The 19098-nt window shown below is 45.3% G+C and overlaps 1 protein-coding gene across 3 annotated transcripts in view; it reads left to right on the forward strand.

Moving 5' to 3' along the window:
- Positions 1-2216: 2216 nt before the first annotated feature.
- The window catches only part of celf4 (CUGBP, Elav-like family member 4), an 82498-nt gene continuing 65616 nt past the window's right edge, over positions 2217-19098 (forward strand). For 2 of the 3 annotated variants that reach the window (XM_086117844.1, XM_086117845.1), the window contains exon 1: positions 2218-2851. In XM_086117844.1, coding sequence (XP_085973970.1) covers positions 2563-2851 — 289 coding nt within the window. In that variant the 5' untranslated portion in view covers positions 2218-2562. Of the gene's footprint in view, positions 2852-19098 lie in introns of all 3 variants that reach the window. The other variant, XM_086117846.1, reaches the window with a different exon arrangement.

The following is a 19098-nucleotide window of genomic DNA, read 5'->3' on the forward strand; positions in this document are numbered from 1 at the left end:
ATGCCGTGAAAACGAGATGACATTACCGGGCCATTTAGCTGGCAGAAGAGCAGAAAGAAATAGGTGAGAGGCACCTTGGTGTATCGCTTTTGTTATATAATGGTTGGCTAATGTGTCAGTAGAGAGGGGAAAGTGAGGGGGGGGGCGGTTCTCGTGATATAAAGAACAGTATAAAAGTCGAGCACATGTTCACTTGGCTCATAATTGAACAATGGATCAATGTGTCGGCACGCTAGACGGTGTACCTTTGCATAAATATACAGACAACGCATTGCATCTTCATCGTGAAATGTCTTGCCTGTGTGTGTGTGACGTGCATATTTTGTTTTGCGGCGCTATAAAACTGCTCAATGTTGCATTCTCTTGAGAACGGCAACCGTACACTTTTTTTTTTTTTACACCTTCAAATCCAATCAATATGTACTGCGCCTCGCTGATTTGTTTGTAATCCGAAGTTTTGTGTTGCTTTTTAGATGTGGTTTGATATATTGCATTGCGTTTGGCCGGAGCAAACAGTATCACGCACGCACCACTTACAGGAGATAAACAGAACAATATGAGGTGTAAGCCACTGCGATGTCCTCTTTTTGTTCACGGGTTTGAATACTGTGATGAACCCTTGCAGGGACAGCGGTTACTACAGTGGACAGCTTATCACGTTATCTTGTTCCAGGGTGCATGAAAAGGTTCAACGCTGATTCTCTTTCAATATCAGCATAGAACAAACGATACTTTTTATATCTGGCAATAGATCGAGTAGTAGATTGACTGGTCATACGATGATGATCGCCACTCTCGAAATCAATCGATAAGAGAATGCTCATTTTGCATTGACTGTCACTGCCAGGCGGGTGTGAAAGTACCAATGTTATGATTGTGATTGTCGTTTGTGCGGAGTAGAATTGCACTGACGTTCTGAGTGTTCGCATTTCGGGTCAAAATCACAAAGATAGTCCATCCCTGTGTGATACTGTATCTACTTTTGCACAATTTCAATCTATAACTGCAGAAATGAATATGATTTGTGAAAAAGCCGATTTTTTTTTTTTGGTCAAGTTCTCAAATTGTGCAAGTGGTGATCATGTTGTAGCCATTCATACGGTTGACGTATTCTTAGAATATTGAGTGTCTACTTTGTCTTGGAAAGCATGTTCTTTTCTGACGCAGGTTTCTGTCTGCATTTCTCATCCACTCGTACTTGGTTGTCAATATCGTAAGTGCCACTCATTTGTCTTTCGCCATTGCTTCCGCATGATCATTTTCTGTTCGGAAAGCATTCATACAAATACAATGCAAGATTTGTACAAATCAATGAAGAGATCTCGGTCAATTCGATGTGGTTATTTGCTGTTTTAGCACCATCACCTAAAAACAAACGGCATCGTTCAAAGTGACGATCTGTGCCTGATATTATATTCCGAGCCAACCTTATGTGCCCCCTCTGAACGCCACTCGGCGGTGCTCGCAGACTTTCCCTTTCTGGGAGCTCACGCATCTCGTGCCTCAGGCTTCAAGAGTAACACAATAAACTTACATATTGACGTGCCCGCTTTCGGGGGTCATGAATAATGACACTTAAAAGACGAGAAATGGCAAACGTGACACTAAAAGCCTTCTCTGGACTGGAACGTGTTCGTTTCAGCACCGCGGAGCTGTCCGGGATCTCCAACGCGGGCAGGGTGCATGCGGCCAAATAAAAGGCTCTGCAATGTTCGGTAAACACCACCAGTCCACACTGGCTCTTTTACTGAACAGATCTTTACTGATACAACATCAGTGAGCACGCCAATTTTTTTATGATCGTGTCGTTTTTCCACTTGCTGAGCGGGGAGCACAAAAGACCGTTTTCCTCTATAGTTCTCTATTTATAGACCCACTCTGCCTCGATGGAATGTACCATTCGCTCTTCCCATCACAAAATAGGGGGGTGGGGGGGTGGCAGACAAGCTGTGTGCGACATAAGCCAAGTTTACAGTGCGTTTATTTTATTCCCTCCCCACCGCTGTGGCAGTTGGAATCAGTCCTGCTCCTTTAAAGCAAGAAGACACCCATAGCGACTCGAATGTAAAAAAAAAAAAAATGAAAGGGCGCCAAGAAGCTGGGACGAGGGAACGTGGGTGTAAATAGGCAGTGAACACGCTTGGTCTCTCTCTTTCTCTCTCTCTCTCTTAGTCTCCCCCCCCCCACCCCAATATGGTCTCTCAACTCCTCTCTCTCTCTCTCGCTCGCCCTCTCGCTGTTTCCTCGCTTTTATTATATCAATGAACGACTTTCTGAGTAGGACTTAAACATAAGGAATCAAAAGGCTCCATCGGGACCAGAACGGCATCACGCGTTTCTGCTATGCGACTCGGCCGGCCGCACGCTACATGTGTTTTGCTATCAATGTAAATATTGGCTTTGATAGGACGAGAGCCCAAATCAGCCTCTGGCGCGGCTTGCTTTCGGAAGTGAATTTTGACCAAGACTTGCTTGCACCTTGCCTTTTCATTCGCCACCACTATCATCGCCATCTGCCGCTGTTGCAACCCGCCCTCAACTCGCTGGCCGCTCCGAACGACGATGGCAACTTTAACCAACGGGCAAGTGGACGCCGCGGTGCACGGTGTCGGTGTCGGGGTCGGGGTGGTCTCCGCCAGCACCAACGGGCTAGTGAACGGATTAAGCCACAACCACAACCCGGCGGGCTGCCCGGCCACCATCCCCATGAAAGACCACGATGCCATCAAACTCTTCATCGGTCAGATCCCCCGCAACCTGGACGAGAAGGACCTGCGGCCCCTCTTCGAGGAGTTTGGCAAGATCTACGAGCTCACGGTGCTCAAGGACCGCTTCACGGGCATGCACAAAGGTGGGTGACGCTCCCGGCATCTGTCACACATCGAAGGGCGTCAGGAGCGCCACTCTGACAGGGTGACGTGTCAACAAAAGAAAAGAAGAGAAAAAACAAAACCACAGAATGACGCTTCGTCGCTGGACTTTAGCCAATGTCCTAAATCGTAATAGCAGAAAGTGTCACGACGGCATGCGTGCGCGCCGGCAGTTTTTGTAGTCCGGTCGTTGCAAACGTGCTTTGATTCACTCGACTAAATCCAGGCCATTAAACTCACGTTTTCATGTTGCAATAGCCCGAGGCTGTGTTTGATTGCCCGCAGCACTGTGCGTAGTGTGCGCGCGCGTGCGCGTGCGCGTCGCCCGTGCACTCGCGTGTGCAACTCAAGTACTCTGTCCATAATTAACTGTGTGCTTTCCACGATTCTTCAAATTCTGTCAAACTTTTTGGATCGCAACGGATTCACTTAGATTGGCTATGAATGAGGCTGTCTCGTGAGATGATGTCAAATGTCTCCGACTGATCGGACGTGGCCTTTGGGGTGTGATACTAATGACCCGTCTTTGTTCAGGCGCAATAGGAACGATGGTACTTTCCACTTGTACTTTATTTTCCTCTCTCAAGGGAAGGTAAATCACCATTTAATGAGAGGTCAGTAATTGATCCACTGTACCTGCAGGACGTCTCCCAGGAGAGGAAAGTACATTAGGAAAAAAAAAAATCACTTTCTGCTGAATGGCTTCGGAAACTACATACAAATGATTTCAGAGGGTAAAGGCACGGGAGAACAAAAGAGACAGAGGAGCAGAGTTTGCATTGGGGGGTATATTTTATTAATAGCACAGCTGTGGTCGACCCCCTGTCGGACGGTTAATCACCAGTGGCCCCCAGAACTATTGGCATGGCTCACCAGCTGATTCTAAGAACAGTCTCCTCACCGCGATATACGGCCCTGTTTCCCGCTTTCATTAGCGAGTCCCCACTGTGCTCATATTTTAACTAGCTTGAGGCACTAGCTACTGCCTGACTCACTCGCGTTCCCTGCACGGACCTCAAACACCTTCCAGCCACGTTCTATATATATTAAAAAAAAAAAACTGTCCAAATTAGGAGAAAGCAAGAGAGTGCACACGTCACAAATAAGTGACTCTGAGGGAGGCAGCAGTCGCAGCCCAATTTTCTTTTTAATGTCTTCTAAAGCACCCTTTTTTCTCTCCTCCCTTAAGACTTTCTTTGTAACATGCGGTTGACATATTTTCTCCAAATCACTTATGCGAAATCTGTTTGTTGTTGTCGATCGCATGCAATTGTAGTTTTCCATTTAGCTCTTTAGATTCCAGTGTATTGTTAGTATTTCCATGGCAGTGTGAGCTACTCAAAAGTTTGTCCAACTGTCCTTAAGAATGCTCAACAATTTTTTTTTTTGATATACTATAATTGTCCTCACGCCCTTTCATCATCTTACTCCCTCGTGGTCCTAAGTCTGCACATGTGATTCAGTATGAAGCAGAAACTGTACATAGATGTCGCATGATTCCACACTTTCAACCTCTTTTATTAAAAAAAAAAAAAAAAAAAAAATGTCGCGGTTGTCATCACCAACCATGTATAGCCGCCTCAAATTGGAATACCGTTAGCCCCGTTTTACTTAACAAGGATGCACTTTTAGCAAGAAATAAGATCAGTTTCAGCTCACTGATCCACAGCTTTCTTTTTTGTTTCTGCTACCGCAGGTAATAAACATTGCTTATCCTGTTCTACAGTATCAACAAGCGCGAAGAAGCAGCAGCCTTCCCTATGGTAATGCTGCCTCTGAAGAAAGAGACCCCTATTATAGCCATTGTCAGCTGTGCCTGTGATACTATTGCCATAACCCTCCCCATAATGACTCCATGTATCACTGGTAATCTAGTCTTTAGGATTCTGTCCCCTTGGAACAGAGGACCGGGAGGAGGAGGCAGGTGGGGAGGAGGGGTACTGAGGGTGGGGGGGACGACAGAGGTCTGCAGAGTCTGGGAGTGGGCGCCGGGACACCGGCGCAGGCCTACATTCTCTCAATGATTTTATTTCTCTCCCCTCTGCGACCGAGCCATGCTAATAGAGGCCATTTATAATGGTCACCGGCTGCTAGCGCCGCTGCGGCAGCAACCGAGCACAGCGGGTCTGAGACGCTCAGTTAGCACACAAGGGGCGGCCTTCGAGCTCGCGCCCCGCTTCGATTATACGTACATACAATCCGTCCGGTTGGATTTGTGTGTAAAAAGGTGCGGCTGATTGTGAAGTGTGAAGTCGTGGTCATATCATCCTATCGACATGATTGTTGTCCTCGTCAACACAACCGTCAGCAACTTTGTTTTTCTCTCTCAGTGAGTGGGTTGGATGGAACGTCATTTCTTCTTGTACCTTAGCTGTTGGATGAACAACATGCAGGGCTCAGTCGGCCTGAGAGTTCGGCTCAAAGGTTGCTCTCGCGTCATTGTTATGGGCTCAGGGTTGACTTGGTGAGAGATGCAAACAAAGTCTCACAATTTGTTTGCTCTAAGGGGGACAAACAAACAAAAATATCTTTTTACTCAAACACTAAAAGACGCTGCCCATATTTTGTGACATAATAGTGGGCGTATGTATCTTATCTATACTGCAGATGCGTTATGATACAGAAGCTTGCTCGTGAAGGGCATTGCATCTCTCTCTAATCGCCTGTATTTGGACATTTTAGCCTCTTTGGAATGAATATTTCAGAGAAGAAGGCTCACAACAGATTATGGTGCGGATTGTGTTTTTGGTAAAACCAGAAAGTCACGACGGCAAAGAACATGAAAGACTCATGCTGTGTTTTATTGCAGGCAATTAGATTGTTGCAGGCTACCATTAGAGAAGCACCATCTGCAGAAAGCAGGATAAAACCAAATTTGCCTTCCAACAAAAAAAAAAAAAAAGAAGAAGCTGTGAGCGTGCGTGAGAGCGTGTGCGTGCCTGCGTTTTGTCCTGCAGGTCTGCGTTAATGCAGCACGCGTACCGGACGAAAAATTTCACTCCAGTTGCATCATCCTCTCTGCGGGATCTTTCTCTATCTCCTCTTGCATTTGCTTTGGGGATTCTTGTGTGTGTGCGTGTGTGGACTCCTTCCAGAATACGACACTCAGCTTCTCTTACAATGCGCGCTCTGACTCCACTTTGTGTCCTGTTTCGACTACGATGCATCACTATCGATTTGGGGTGTTTTTGTCTGGAGCACTGCAACATGTGTCACAGAGGACGGCGCTACTTACAAAAGTACACTGAGCCGGCAGCGCCACCCTGCTCTCACCAGGCACGCTGCGGAACCACTCAGAAGTGTCAAACAATAACAACAACAACAACAACAAAAAAGGGAGGAGCAGTAAGAGGAAATACAGTGAATCTCATTTGTAAAGGAGGAGAAGGTGCCTCAGTCGTCTGTTATTGTTGCAGGGAACTGCGAGATGGCCGAGCGGGGAGCCGCTTGCTCGTGTGTCGCACGAGCAGTTGAAGAGGAAGGCAAAGAATGGCGCTAGTGCACATATTAGCATGCTAACGGCAGGAGTGGAGCCAGTGAAGCCTGTCACGGAAACCGGTCCGACATATACTCTCTGACCTCGGCGCTCCTCTCGTTAAAACTAAAATTAAGAGTGGGATAACGCAAAGGAATGGCCGGGCTGAGAAAGGGCGAGTTAGTTTCTAGATAGCGTATGCAAAACTAGCGAAACGCTCGGGGAAAGCGTAGGCGTCCGCCAAGGTTGCTCAATCCTTGACCATCTGACCTGTTTGATTGGAACCATTTGGCGTTGCATATATTTCAATCTGCAGCAGCGTCATCTAATTGCGGTGGTTTGTCGTTGCCCCTTTCGGCCCTGATGCAAGGAGACTGTAATGTGGCCAGGGTGGGGGGGTTACCCAAATAGATTCCTCGATCTCATTGATAACTTTGGGTTTTTGTTCTGACCTCCCATTCAAAAAGTTTCTAGTTGTCTCTAGTTGTGCCTGCCAGAGGAAATTCTACTTTTTTTGATTTCGTATCATAAAATATCGACCAAGGATGTGGATCACGTCACAAAACAGTTTGCCGAATAATGTTACTTTTTTCCAAGTTGTCCATTTGTTCATAATTTGATCCACTTGTTTTGTTTTTCCAACATGAAAAGGTGAATATGGGACCAGAATAGATCAGCCAAGCCAGACCAAATTGGAAAAAAAGTCATGTTAATGTTCAGTGATCATTTTCAAACTGCACAGATGATTTTATTTGTTTTGGCTACATTTATTGGAGGGGGGTGGGGGGTGACACTGCATCGTGCTGTTAGGATGTCGCACTATTTGCATCGCTGACATTATCAAAGTATTCCTGAAACAAAACGCGCACACCGTTCCAGGAAACGGGACCTTGAACCTCGGTACCTTCGCTGTGGTGAGGCAGAACGAAGACTGAATGGCCACAAGTTGACGCTTTTGACGTGCGTCTCTTTTGAGAATTGAATTCCCTAATGACATTATCTTGGCGAGCCACTTCATTCAGCCACAGAAAACATTTAACGCAAAGAGTTCAGAGATCGCGCGGTGTCCTAATGTATACTCGTGCATTAGTGTGTACTTAATGTCTCTACTTGGCAAAGGCACGGCATTCGGTGGATGGCGGTTCTGACCCGTGGAGAAAAGCAGATGCTGATAGACACAGCTAGATACAGTACTGTTTTGGGGGGAGGTTTTGGGCTGGTTTATCATTTTGGTGTAGCGGACTATGCAAACGTTACACATTTTGTGCTCAACTAATCGCCCGGAGCGGTTTTAAAATGAAATCAGTGTTTCATCAACATTTGGCCTTTTGTATTCCATATGCTTCCCAGTCTCGCTTTCCTCATGTTGTGCTTGTTGCCTTGCTTGAAGTTTTTAATAGGTGGAATCAAAACTTTTTGCTCCTTGGGCTTTCAAATAGGTTCTCTTTCCCAATCTCTTGCATCACCATCTTTGTGTTAACTTTGAACAAATTGACACCTTGGCTAGTTATTTGATTTTATTACATTTTTTTGTCCCCCTTCTTTAATCAACTTTTGTGCTCTGCCTGTCTGCACTACCAGTGGCCTGGTGGTTAAAATGGCGTGTTCAAAACTGTATTTTTGTGCTGCACCTTTGTTCAGTGTGGTTTCATTTCTTTCTTGCAACTAGCATGATCATGTGTCGGGGATAACGAGTGGAGACAAGAGGATTTAAAATGCTTTAGATGATGGCATCTCAATTGCTGATTAGGATTATCCAAAACTTTTTATTTTCTTCCATCGAAATACATTCCGCAGCTCTTACAATAACAGATATTATGGAATGTGTCATCATTTGTGTCTGTGTGTTTATGGATTTAAAAAAAAAAAAATTTTTTTTTACCCTGAACACTCATATTTCCTCCTCCCCCTTTTGTCTATGTATATGCTCCAAATGTATGCGTGATTATACCGCGGACAATAGAACCGCGCGGGCTTCCCATTTAAAGAGGAATGCTCAATTGCGAGCGTCTATGTTTAATAGTAATATTAATATTTCACGTGCGAGCGCAGATGGAGCCCTCGCTATGCACATGAATTTAGCCCTCTGCTGCAGCCCTGCACTGCAGAAAGCTTTGCATGAGGAAATAGCAGCATGACGCAGCAGTATTATGAAAAATAGACCTTAATTTTGTCACCGCTAACAGTGTCGGTGGCCCATTAATTCACGTCGGCCGCGCAATCATTCTCGTCGTGCTTTCTGCCCCGCGTATCATGTATTTGTTTGGAACTTTATCGAATGCCTCTTTGACTGATTTGATGATCAATTATTTCATATCATTGTGAAAAGAGTGATCATTTCCAGAAAGCCGAGTCGGTGTTTATTCTCCAGGAAACGGCAAATCGTAACTCGGAGTGGCATATCCGGGGCCCTGTCAGCTGGATTCACAAGAATAGGGATTACTTCAGGCTTGTACTCTTTTTCTCCTGGACAGAGCGCATGTCGCTGATCTCCGTCCATGCGCAACGTGTCGGACCAGACTTTTATTTGGCCCTCTGTGGATTTACAGTTTGTATCTCCCATCCTATGTGGCTACGCGGAACGCAAAAGCGGCCAGATTTCAGATTTTTTTTTTTTTTTTTTTTTTTGTAACCATCTGCCTTCATGCTTATTTCATGCGTCCAATTAAAAATGCACCACATAGACTTGTAAGAGGAAGGTGGGCATGAGGGTTAGGTCTTTCCAAAGATCCCACTCCATTATTCAAAACCAAGGCCGATTCGGGGAAAATGGTCGTAGGTACGTTTTTCCAGAGCTTAAATTTCATCAACGATTTTCTGATGAAACCGGTGCATGCCTTGAGATAAGGTGAGTCAGATCTGACTCTATCCTCGAAATTCACACAACAGGCACTTGTACAATGTCAAACTAACAACTATTGTAAAAGAAAATAGGGCAAAATGTCATACATGCTTAGTCCATCGATGTTGACTGCCGTGCACCATTTCTTTGGGCAGTTTTTGTGGCACGTGTGATCCGGACCCTAGCTAGGTGAATGATGCTAGAAACGCATTGGCTTCTTTCGCGAAATATAGTTCCTTTTTATGGGCTGTCTCACTCACTGCGAGTGAGACCACGTTGCAGATTCAGACTCCCAGAGTCAGCACCCTTCATTTAAAATATGACTTTTCTTGATCAGATGCGAGAAGAACATCTGACGCTAGCAGCTTTGCATTTCTTTCCTTTCATAACGACTGTAAATTTCCTCACGAGAAATGTGTGACGTTTGGCGAGGCGCGAAGGAATGAGCCAGAGCGGCCGGGTGCTTAATTTAAATATTCTCCTTCGCAACCATACCATTTGACTTTTGCAGATCAGATATCATCTTTCCAACCATATTCGCATCCCATTCACGGAAGATACGTTAGGCCCTTATCCTATTACGCTGGTTGGAGAGCAGATAGAGCAAAAGACATGGTTGCAGAGGGAGATGGCGCAAGAGCGCGTAAAAACGACACGGAGCTCAAAAACGGAGGGAGATGTTGAAACCGGGGTGATGTAAGCGAACGCGTGAAAGAGGTGGAGGGAGATCCACGGCAGAGAGGAGAGGAGAGGCGCACACAAAGACAAGAGCATCAAAAGGCAGACGGTCGCGAGGAAAGGGAGGATATTCTGAAAAGAGGTGCAGCCAGATTGTACAATGTGAGCGCAAGGCGGAGGCGGGATAGGAGTGGGGAAAGACTGTGAGGAGGAGGAGGAGGAAAAGAGTTAGAAGATGGAGGGAGTCCCAGGGACAGATGTGGCCCTCGCCGGCCCCGGCTGATTGATAGCTTCTGGCCTACTTCCATGCCAGGCTTTGACCTCTCTGCCCTCTGCTGTAATTTATAAGGGTGAGTTTTGCCAGATTTAAGTGCTACACTCTCTGGCCATCGTGGGCCAAGAAAGGAGAATGACCTTCTTTGGAAGAGAGCTGCATTCGACCCCCGCCGCTCTCAGACACCCCAGGAGCAAAGTGTGCCCTCCATATTAGCCGGGATCTTACACGAATCATTAAGCAACACCCCTTTGCTCATTTTTAGGTCAGAGAAGATTCGGCTTAAGTTTGAACATCAGCGGGAATCGAAGAAGAAATGACATTGCATTTTCGGGAAGGGGCGGGCTCTCAAATCCGCAAGTGTTTCGATACGTTTGAGGTTAGCGGTCGGAATTACGATTCATCGTCATTCACAGACTGAATCCTCGCATGAGTTTCCTGGGGTGTTTTCAGTCCAGGCTTACTTGCATCGGGGTCGCAGGTTGAAAAGAAATGACGTGAAATTTCATGGCCCGCGATTGTGTGAAAATAAACAAGGTTTTATATTATCTGCATTTGCCCTCTGGGGGAGCTCACCTGGTTGGCTGGTGAGTGGGCTCAGCTGGGTTTGGTGCTTGACCATTCGGTGTGCTTCAGCGATGCGCAGCTCAGTCAGGGAAGGATCTGGACAGAAAGCCGTCAGCAAATTGTAGGAGATTTGCAATTTAATGGTTGCTGAGATCGCTGCCTTTTCTCTGCACAGGTTCCCAATGAGACGGACGGAGTCCATTAGTTTGCTTCTTTAATCACAGAACAGGAGATGGCAATCCTGGTCATCCACTTCCAGCCCTCCACTTGCTGTGGAATGAGTTCATGGAATTTAGAGATAGAAATAGAGGTGTGTGTGCGTGTCTGTGTGTTTGCATCCACATGAGTCCGTGAGCATTCATTATTTGATAAACATGGCTTCCCCCGGAGCACAATTTGTGTGTATTGGTGTGTTTGTGAGGGAGAGAGCCGGGGGCGGGGGGAGGGGTGGGGCTTCCTTTGCAGCTTATTCATCAATAATATGTAGACGCACACACTCTCATTGAGCACCGCAAGGAAAATGATAAATATGGCTTCCAGCATCAGGTTTCAAAATATTACGACCACAACCGCTCAAATTGAAAAAGAGATCACATGCGCCACAAGAAAAGGACCATGATGCTCCAAGTTATACAATATAATAAAATGATGGCATACAGATTTTTTTTTTCTTTAAAGCAACTCAATAAGAATGTATTGTAACTTTTGCACCAGCGGCTCTTCTTACAGGTTTTAGTTTGGATTAAGCAATTTAAAAAATCAATAAAAATTAATCAAATAATGCTGAGAATGGACCGTATTAGATTTGCATTTGGGGGGTTTTTTTGTTTGTTTTTTCGTAATATAGTTTCCTATCTTGCCCCATGTGGGATTTGTCTGGCTTTCTTTAATGTGTGCTGCGCATGGTTCTGGACCTGCTCTGCTCCATTTGTAAGGTGCCTTGAGATCTTGTCTGTCGTGAATCGGGACGAAATAATACACTTGACTTGACTTCATTGACAAAAGCACGGTTTGATGCTGAAAGAGGTCCAGCCAACGTAAAACTGAGCGCATCGCTCTGTTAAAACAGAATTTGGAAAGTTGTGTTCAATCACCACAGAGGAATTTTATTTCAGCACAATGTTGGGCAATACAAGTGGTATCTCACTAAACGGCAGCAAACGCTGAATTCGTCAATTATTTCAATGATGGTGAAAATCAGGGGGTTGCCTCTGTCTTTTGTGACATTGAGCAACTTTTGGCGACGCTTAGGGACAAAGGGTGGATGTTCGGGAACGTGTTTACCTCAGACAGTAATCGTGATTATTTGGGACAGTCTTGTGAAGCTCAGCATCTCTTTGCCGCTCCTTTGCCATCATTTCATCCAACCGGGGGGGGGGGGGGGGGTGCTCCTTATCGCCTTCCTCTTCTTTGCTTTATTTCCCATGGCCTGATGACCCATGTGGAGAACGGGAGCTGATGCTGTATCTCACCGCACGCCGAATGCTTTTGAATGCTACGCGCGAATGAGTCGATACATCGGAACCGCGGTCACGTGGTCGGTCTCCTTTGCTCACACGTCTATCGACCACTTACAAATGCGTACGGCGCCTTATCTTTAAGACTTGTACCTGCCTGCTCTGGGATCAGAAGACACTTCATATGCTGTGTAACGCAAATAATTTAACTTGGTGTGTTGGTAAATTTTGCAGTGATTTCAGGAATGGCTGGCGGATGGTTTGTTGGTTTTGCCACATTGTAGAGGACGGATGTCAGTCTGTAGGTACTCTATATGGAAATGGCTGAATGTCTTTCACGTGTCCTTCCTATATGGTGAGTGACTACCGGTCCATGTTAGCTTTGCAAACATCCTAATTGTGTTAAATGGGATAAAGGGGGGAGGGGGAAGATTAAAATCCATTAAAGTGTTCTGTGAGGGTATGCTATTCCCGGGATGGTGCTTTTGTTCACGTTGGCAAGGCAGAGTTTCTCCTTGAAACCCCACAAAAGTTGTCATTGTGTCTACCTAAAACGTGGTTGCCGTTGCTGGCTCTTGCTCTTTTATTCACTGTCACACTCGCTTTGCTCCTCTTTGCATTTTCTTTTTGTGATTTGCCTCTCTCCATCCTTCTTACTGTCTTTGTGTGTCACTCCCATTTTCTCTCTGTCTATCGCTCGCCTGCATTCCCTTTGTAGCCATGTTTCTTTCTGTCTCTCTCTCTCTGTGTCTCTCGCTCTCTGTCTGTCTCAGCGTCAGATAAGCTCACTGGGGGAGACTTTAGAGGACTCTCCATCTGTGTATAAATAGCTCTGGATGAATTATTGAGGGACCTGGGGTTGCTAATAATCCCGCAGGACCCATCTGACAATGACATAGAAGATGGAGGGAAAACAATTACGCAGGAGTTCTCCTTCAGAAGAGAGGGAACGGGTGAGGGAGGGAGGGAGGGACGGGAGGAAGCCGGTGGCCTCTGGGAGCCTCCTCGCGGGGCCCAACATCTTGGCTAATAAACCCAATTAAATCTCCGGAATCAATCGGGGCCCACCGGGCATCGTCTCTCTTCCTCCCCCGGACGGCATGGGACAACAGGAAGTGTAATGATTCATGTTCCCCCTCCTGCCTTCGGATCGTCCTCTCATCTCCAGCTTTTGCACGTTGGCAAGGAGGACGGGACGGGACAGGACGGGATGTCCGCCCAGGCAGGATAATGGGACGCGGGAATGAGAAGGAGAAGACGGGCGAGCCGAGTGGAGAGGCGCACAGAAGAATATTAATGGGAGTGTTTATCCTGTAAGTGTTTTACCCAGGGGACAAGACATGGGAGCGATCCCGCGCCCCAGACTTTATGTCCTCCCTGACACATCTGATTCCTCCGCAGACAGACTTTTGAGTAATGGGCCCGACCCCTCGACATGTGTTCCCGACTTATAGCGTACATCCATCTGTTCAACTGCCTCTAATTGGGTCAGAGATGGAAATTTACATTTTAATGTCATGTTATGAAGGAGGCTAGAAAGAAAACACTTCTTTTATCACTCGGGTTTGGATGGTTTCACAGCACGAGGTGTTTACAAGCAGCGCGGCGGAATCGTGGTCGGCATACCAGAAGCTTGCCTGTTCGTCCTGTGCTTGCGTGGGTTTGCCTCTCATTTCCCAAGCATGTTTCTTCGGTTCACTGAACTGTGAAGATGGATGTATAAGTTTTGTTTGTCTAAACGCTTGCTTTCCTGCCATGTAGCAATAGCTTCGGAATGCCCATTACTGCCGCCTATAGGACTGGAGTGGACATGCATCTATCCATCCTTCCATCCATCCATCCATTGTCTAATCCGCTTTATCCTCACAAGGGTCGCGGGGCATGCTGTATCCCATCCCAGCTGTCTTCAAACAGTAGGCGGGGTACACCCTGAACAGTTTGGCAGCCAATCGCGGGGCACACGTAGACAAACAACCATTCGCCCTCACAATCACACTTAGGGACAATTCAGAGTGTTCCATTAACCTCCCGTGCATGGTTTTGCGATGTGGGAGGAAACCGGAGTACCCGGAGAAAACCCACGCAGGCATGGGGAGAACATGCAAACCCCACACAGGAAGGCACGGAGCCGGAATCAAACCCTGCTCCTCTGCACTGTGAGGCGGACGTGCAAACCAGTCGACAACCGTGCTAGATATAGATATAGATAGATCTTCTAATAGATCCCATCAGAGTATAATGAAATCTACTGTAAAAAAATATTGCTCCAACTTGATTTTGTATCATAACTATTATGTGTTGTAATTGACCTATTATCATCCCATTTTAGCAGACTCAGGCCATAGGGGGAGCAAAAATATGGCACGCTAGAAGGTGTCAAAGTCCAGGCTGAGTCATCTCTTTAGTCAAGCAGTTTCTTGAAAGAGACAATTGGGGCCATTCAAAAAAGTAAAAAAATTAAAAAACATGCATTGACAAAAGCAGCTTTACCGGGCAAACGCTGGAGTCATATAGCTTGCCATCCCTTCAGTGACTTTCCAGTATAAAAGCACATTTGTCATACCGTCCTATAAAGCATTTGGTCTGTGCGAGAGAAGCAATTGATGTGCATCGGTGATCGTAATAAAACAGTTTGATGTAATGGAATTAGTCCACTTACATACATGGCATGCAACTTAATAAGTGTGTTTATAATACAGTAAATAGACCCTTACTTGCACACTCCCTCCCTGGCTCATAAAACTCACATCGCTTGACCGTGGAGTGAGCGACAAGTCAGACGACAAAAGACGCTTGTGCAATGTGCGCAAACGGCAAGGGAAATTCATGTTGTGTCATTTCCAGAAATCTTCGAATGGATCGAGACACAAAATGTCTTCATCACGCATCTGATTTGAATTTTTTAGCATGAAGTTGGGATAGGCTCCAGCAACACCCCCCCCCCCCCGCCACCCTTGCGAGGATAAAGCGAATGGGAAAATGGATGGATGGATGGATAAAATGTCGTGCTAAATTTTGCGCCCCATTGTCAGTCATACAAACACTACATAATGCATATCGTGTAACCAAAGTCATTTGAGGTCTCAATCCCTGCATGAGTCAACATCAGAACTATGTCATTCATTGTTCTGTGTTTAGACTGCGCTATTTTTAGTCCTCCTCTATCCCATTTTGGCGAAATCATCTCCAAGTCGGAAGATGATTCATTTCTGAGAAGGCAAAGACAGATGTGATCAGTAGAACGTTCCTGTGGGAAATACTAAACAGCTTTAATGAGTTTGGCAGAAAAATTAGAAATGCCCACCAATCTCCCTTTCCGATCTGCTCTGCAATTGCTTCACCGTTCAGCGGTGGCCACGTACGGTATAACAAGGTGAGGTGGGGGTGGGGGGGGGTTCACCTGAGGAGTCGTTGGGAATTTAATTATTCATAGAATGGGAAGCTAAAATTGGGTCACTCAAACATTTGCTGACAAAATGGCTGAGGTAAGAGTTGACAATTTGTGCGGCCTGGATATTTGGGATGGACACACGCACGCGCGTTTGTCTTGAGGAGCCAAGCTTTGTGTGTATTGTCGCACTTTACAACGTGAGGGTGCGCGCCTCACATATACTCAAGTCCATTTTGTGTGTTTTCTCTTTCCAACCCTCACTGGACGAGCACCAGAGGAGAAAGGGGGAGTGAATGGGTTTAAGTTGGCGGTGTGCGTGTATGTGTGTGTGTTTGACACTATCCTAATGATGCATTTTCTAGTCCATTGATTCCGAGGCTCTGCTCTCCAGTAAATCCTTCACATGCAACACATTAAAGCTCGCCCTTTTTCCTCCTTCGCCAATCGATTAGCACAGCTTAGAGACAGCCTCGCTGGGAAGCAGGGCGAGAGATGCCACTTGTTATCTTCAGGGACACACACGCGCGCACATACACGCACCATTTCAAGGGTCTTTTTCTGTCAGTGCGAGTTTGCCATGGTTTATTTACGGGCAGCTTCCTGCCTACAGTTTTTGATAGAGCAGGTTGGATTTATTATTATTATTATATTTTTTATGGCGTATTTTCAAGGGTGATCCTGTAAAAATTGGGTGAAAATCCACGGCGATGTCATGATAATGTATCCTCTGGATGCAGGGCTCAAAAGCCGTCCTGATGAAAATGTAAATATATGTGATCTGGAATGTGTGCTTGACAGGCATTTAAGCTTAACATGTCATTGCAAAATCGAACCAGAAAAATGATTTGGCTCTTTAACGATAACACGCTATGAAGCCATTCACTGAATGACATCTTACTCTTATGTGCCGATATTGTTATAGCAATGGTAATTGGTCATCTGCTGGTTCCCATATCTGAAGCCGGAATCTGTTCTCGCGCTGCCTTGTGATTGCCTGGCAACCCATCCAGGGTCTCGCTTTCCCCACTTAATTAGCTGGCCTTGACTGGACAGAATTTGGATGGATTTGGGAATATTTGGTTTGAGGCAATCCGTTGTTTTAAACTCAAGTATGTTACATTACTAGCCTAAAGTATAGATCTTGATATAAGCGTCAATGTAGATGTCTAAATATGTATATTTCGGCAGTACATTTCTTCAGTCAGTCACAGGTACGTACGGATTAACCACTCTTGAACGGGAATACATATTAACCCTTTCAAGGACAGCGGTTACCAAAGTGGACAGTTTATCGTGTTATCAGGTGGCAGGGTGCATGAAAGGGTGAAAAAAAATCACCTTTATCTGGTTTACAAGTGAATTGCTTCCCTCTGTTGCTACCTCGCTTCGATTCTGACACATGCATACACAAAAAAAAAAAAAAAAACTCACACAGTAGAACTAGGCCACTCCTGTGAAGGATTACAGAGTCTTAAATGCGCTGAATGGGACATCAGCTCCTTGGACAAACTATTACTTCCTATTAAGCGGCTGCTAGCTACCTTTAAGCTAATTAAATAGCCATTTCACGGTGATATTTACAAGGAGAATCCTGACCTTTTAAAACCACCAGACCAAATAGACAAAATGGTAACATTCCGGAAGGAAGAGAGAGATTGAGAGAGAAAGAGAGAGAGAGATGGAAGAATTTGTCTGAATGCTGATTGATTTCCCACTGATCGCTTTTTGGGCTTTGATTTCACACCAAAAACAAACTAACAAAGTAAAACATGATGAATTATCGCCCATTATTATTATGCTTATATTTATATTTGATATTTATATTTATTTGCATACTTTTTCTTTTCTACTTTGTCCATTTCAGAATTTTGTTGCTGTAAATTGGGAATTTCTCCATTGTGAAAGAAATGCCAGAGACAAATTCCTTGTGTGTTCTACATACTTGGCCAATAAAGATTATTCTGATTCTGATTCTGAGACAAATAAAAGTTGTCTTATCCTATCTTATTATTGTTATTACCGGTACTATTATTATTATTATTGTTGTTATTGTTATCATTATTATTATCATTATTATTATTTTGGCAGATGTGCGCATGTTGCTCGGAGTTTCACCCATCACCCACATTATAAGTTTCTTATTATGGGTCTTTTCCCCTCGGTGTGGCTAAATTCTTTCTTGGAGCAATTTGCATATCGTCGCCTGATGGTGAGCTGCGCCGCCATTCCATTTGACTCTAAATGAATTCACCTCATGGTTCATAATACTGCCCCTTAATTCTGCCTGCCTCAGCTGAAATCATATCATATCTGAGGACCAGCGTTCATTAGTCATGGGAACAGCTCCTGAATATCAAGCCGAGTTTCACACAATTAAAAAAAAAAAGTAGTATGCTCTGAGCTGTAATTGAAGTTTTCTTTATTTGGACTCCCTATTCACACATAGCGTAGTGCGTCCCCAAGTTCATATTGTGGACTTTAAAGTTAGGTTTTATTGAATCAGCCTTTACAGCTGGCAATTTCAGATTTTCAGACGATACGGGGAGAAAGTCGGAAGGTTTTTGTCCCCTGGAATAGCCTCTATCCACTATCTATTCAGCATTGTGAGTAATGATCTGAGGGGTCAGTGTAGGTGAAGGGGATATGACGAATCGCTGCTCACTTTATTGAATTACTATTCTTCACAGGGCCCGCTTGTTTTGTTTTTCAGTCTGACATCAGATCCAAGCAAGGATATTCGACTCGAATACGTATGCACTTTTAATTAAAAATGTAACCGTAGCACTTTCTGCATTACCGCAATCAGTTTCCGTTCAATGTTGCTTGGTGTGCGACCAAGGTGCGTGCGTGCGTACGTCCATGATTGTGCGTGCAATTTTGGATTGGCCTAATTTTAGATTACCGTATTTTCCGCACTTAAAGGCGCAGCTAAAAACCTTCCATTTTCTGAAAAGCTCACAGCGCCTTAAAATCCGATGCGCCTTGTGTATGGTCATTACGGTAATATGTCAACCCCCAAAATAGCTCCTTGCTAGAGTTCAAACTTAAGGCGATCGGCTTCGCAGTTGAACACGGAAATAGAGCAGCGGCAAGAGAGTTAGTTCAATGTTAACGAGTCAATGTGATAACTTACTGTTGGTTAAGTGAACTGTGTCACTGATTTATTAAATAAGTTTTACTGACATCTGATCGTCGATATATAAATCGGGGTGTAGTGTCGTGTAGTGTTCTGTTGGCATTTCCTTGGGCAAAGCTCCATCTAGTGGATGCATTGTAGATTGCATCTTATAATGCGGTGCGTCCATCCATCCATCCATCCATTTTCCGAACCGCTTGATCCTCACTAGGGTCGCGGGGGGTGCTGGAGCCTATCCCAGCCGTCTTCGGGCAGTAGGCGGGGCACACCCTGAATCAGTTGCCAGCCAATCGCAGGGCACACAGAGACGAACAACCATCCACGCCCACACTCACACCGAGGGACAATTTAGAGCGCCCAATCAGCCTGCCATACATGTTTTTGGAATGTGGGAGGAAACCGGAGCAC

Source organism: Hippocampus guttulatus, chromosome 8 (assembly GCF_054856545.1).
Source record: "Hippocampus guttulatus isolate MCC_2025c chromosome 8, RoL_Hgut_1.0, whole genome shotgun sequence".
NCBI lineage: Eukaryota > Metazoa > Chordata > Actinopteri > Syngnathiformes > Syngnathidae > Hippocampus > Hippocampus guttulatus.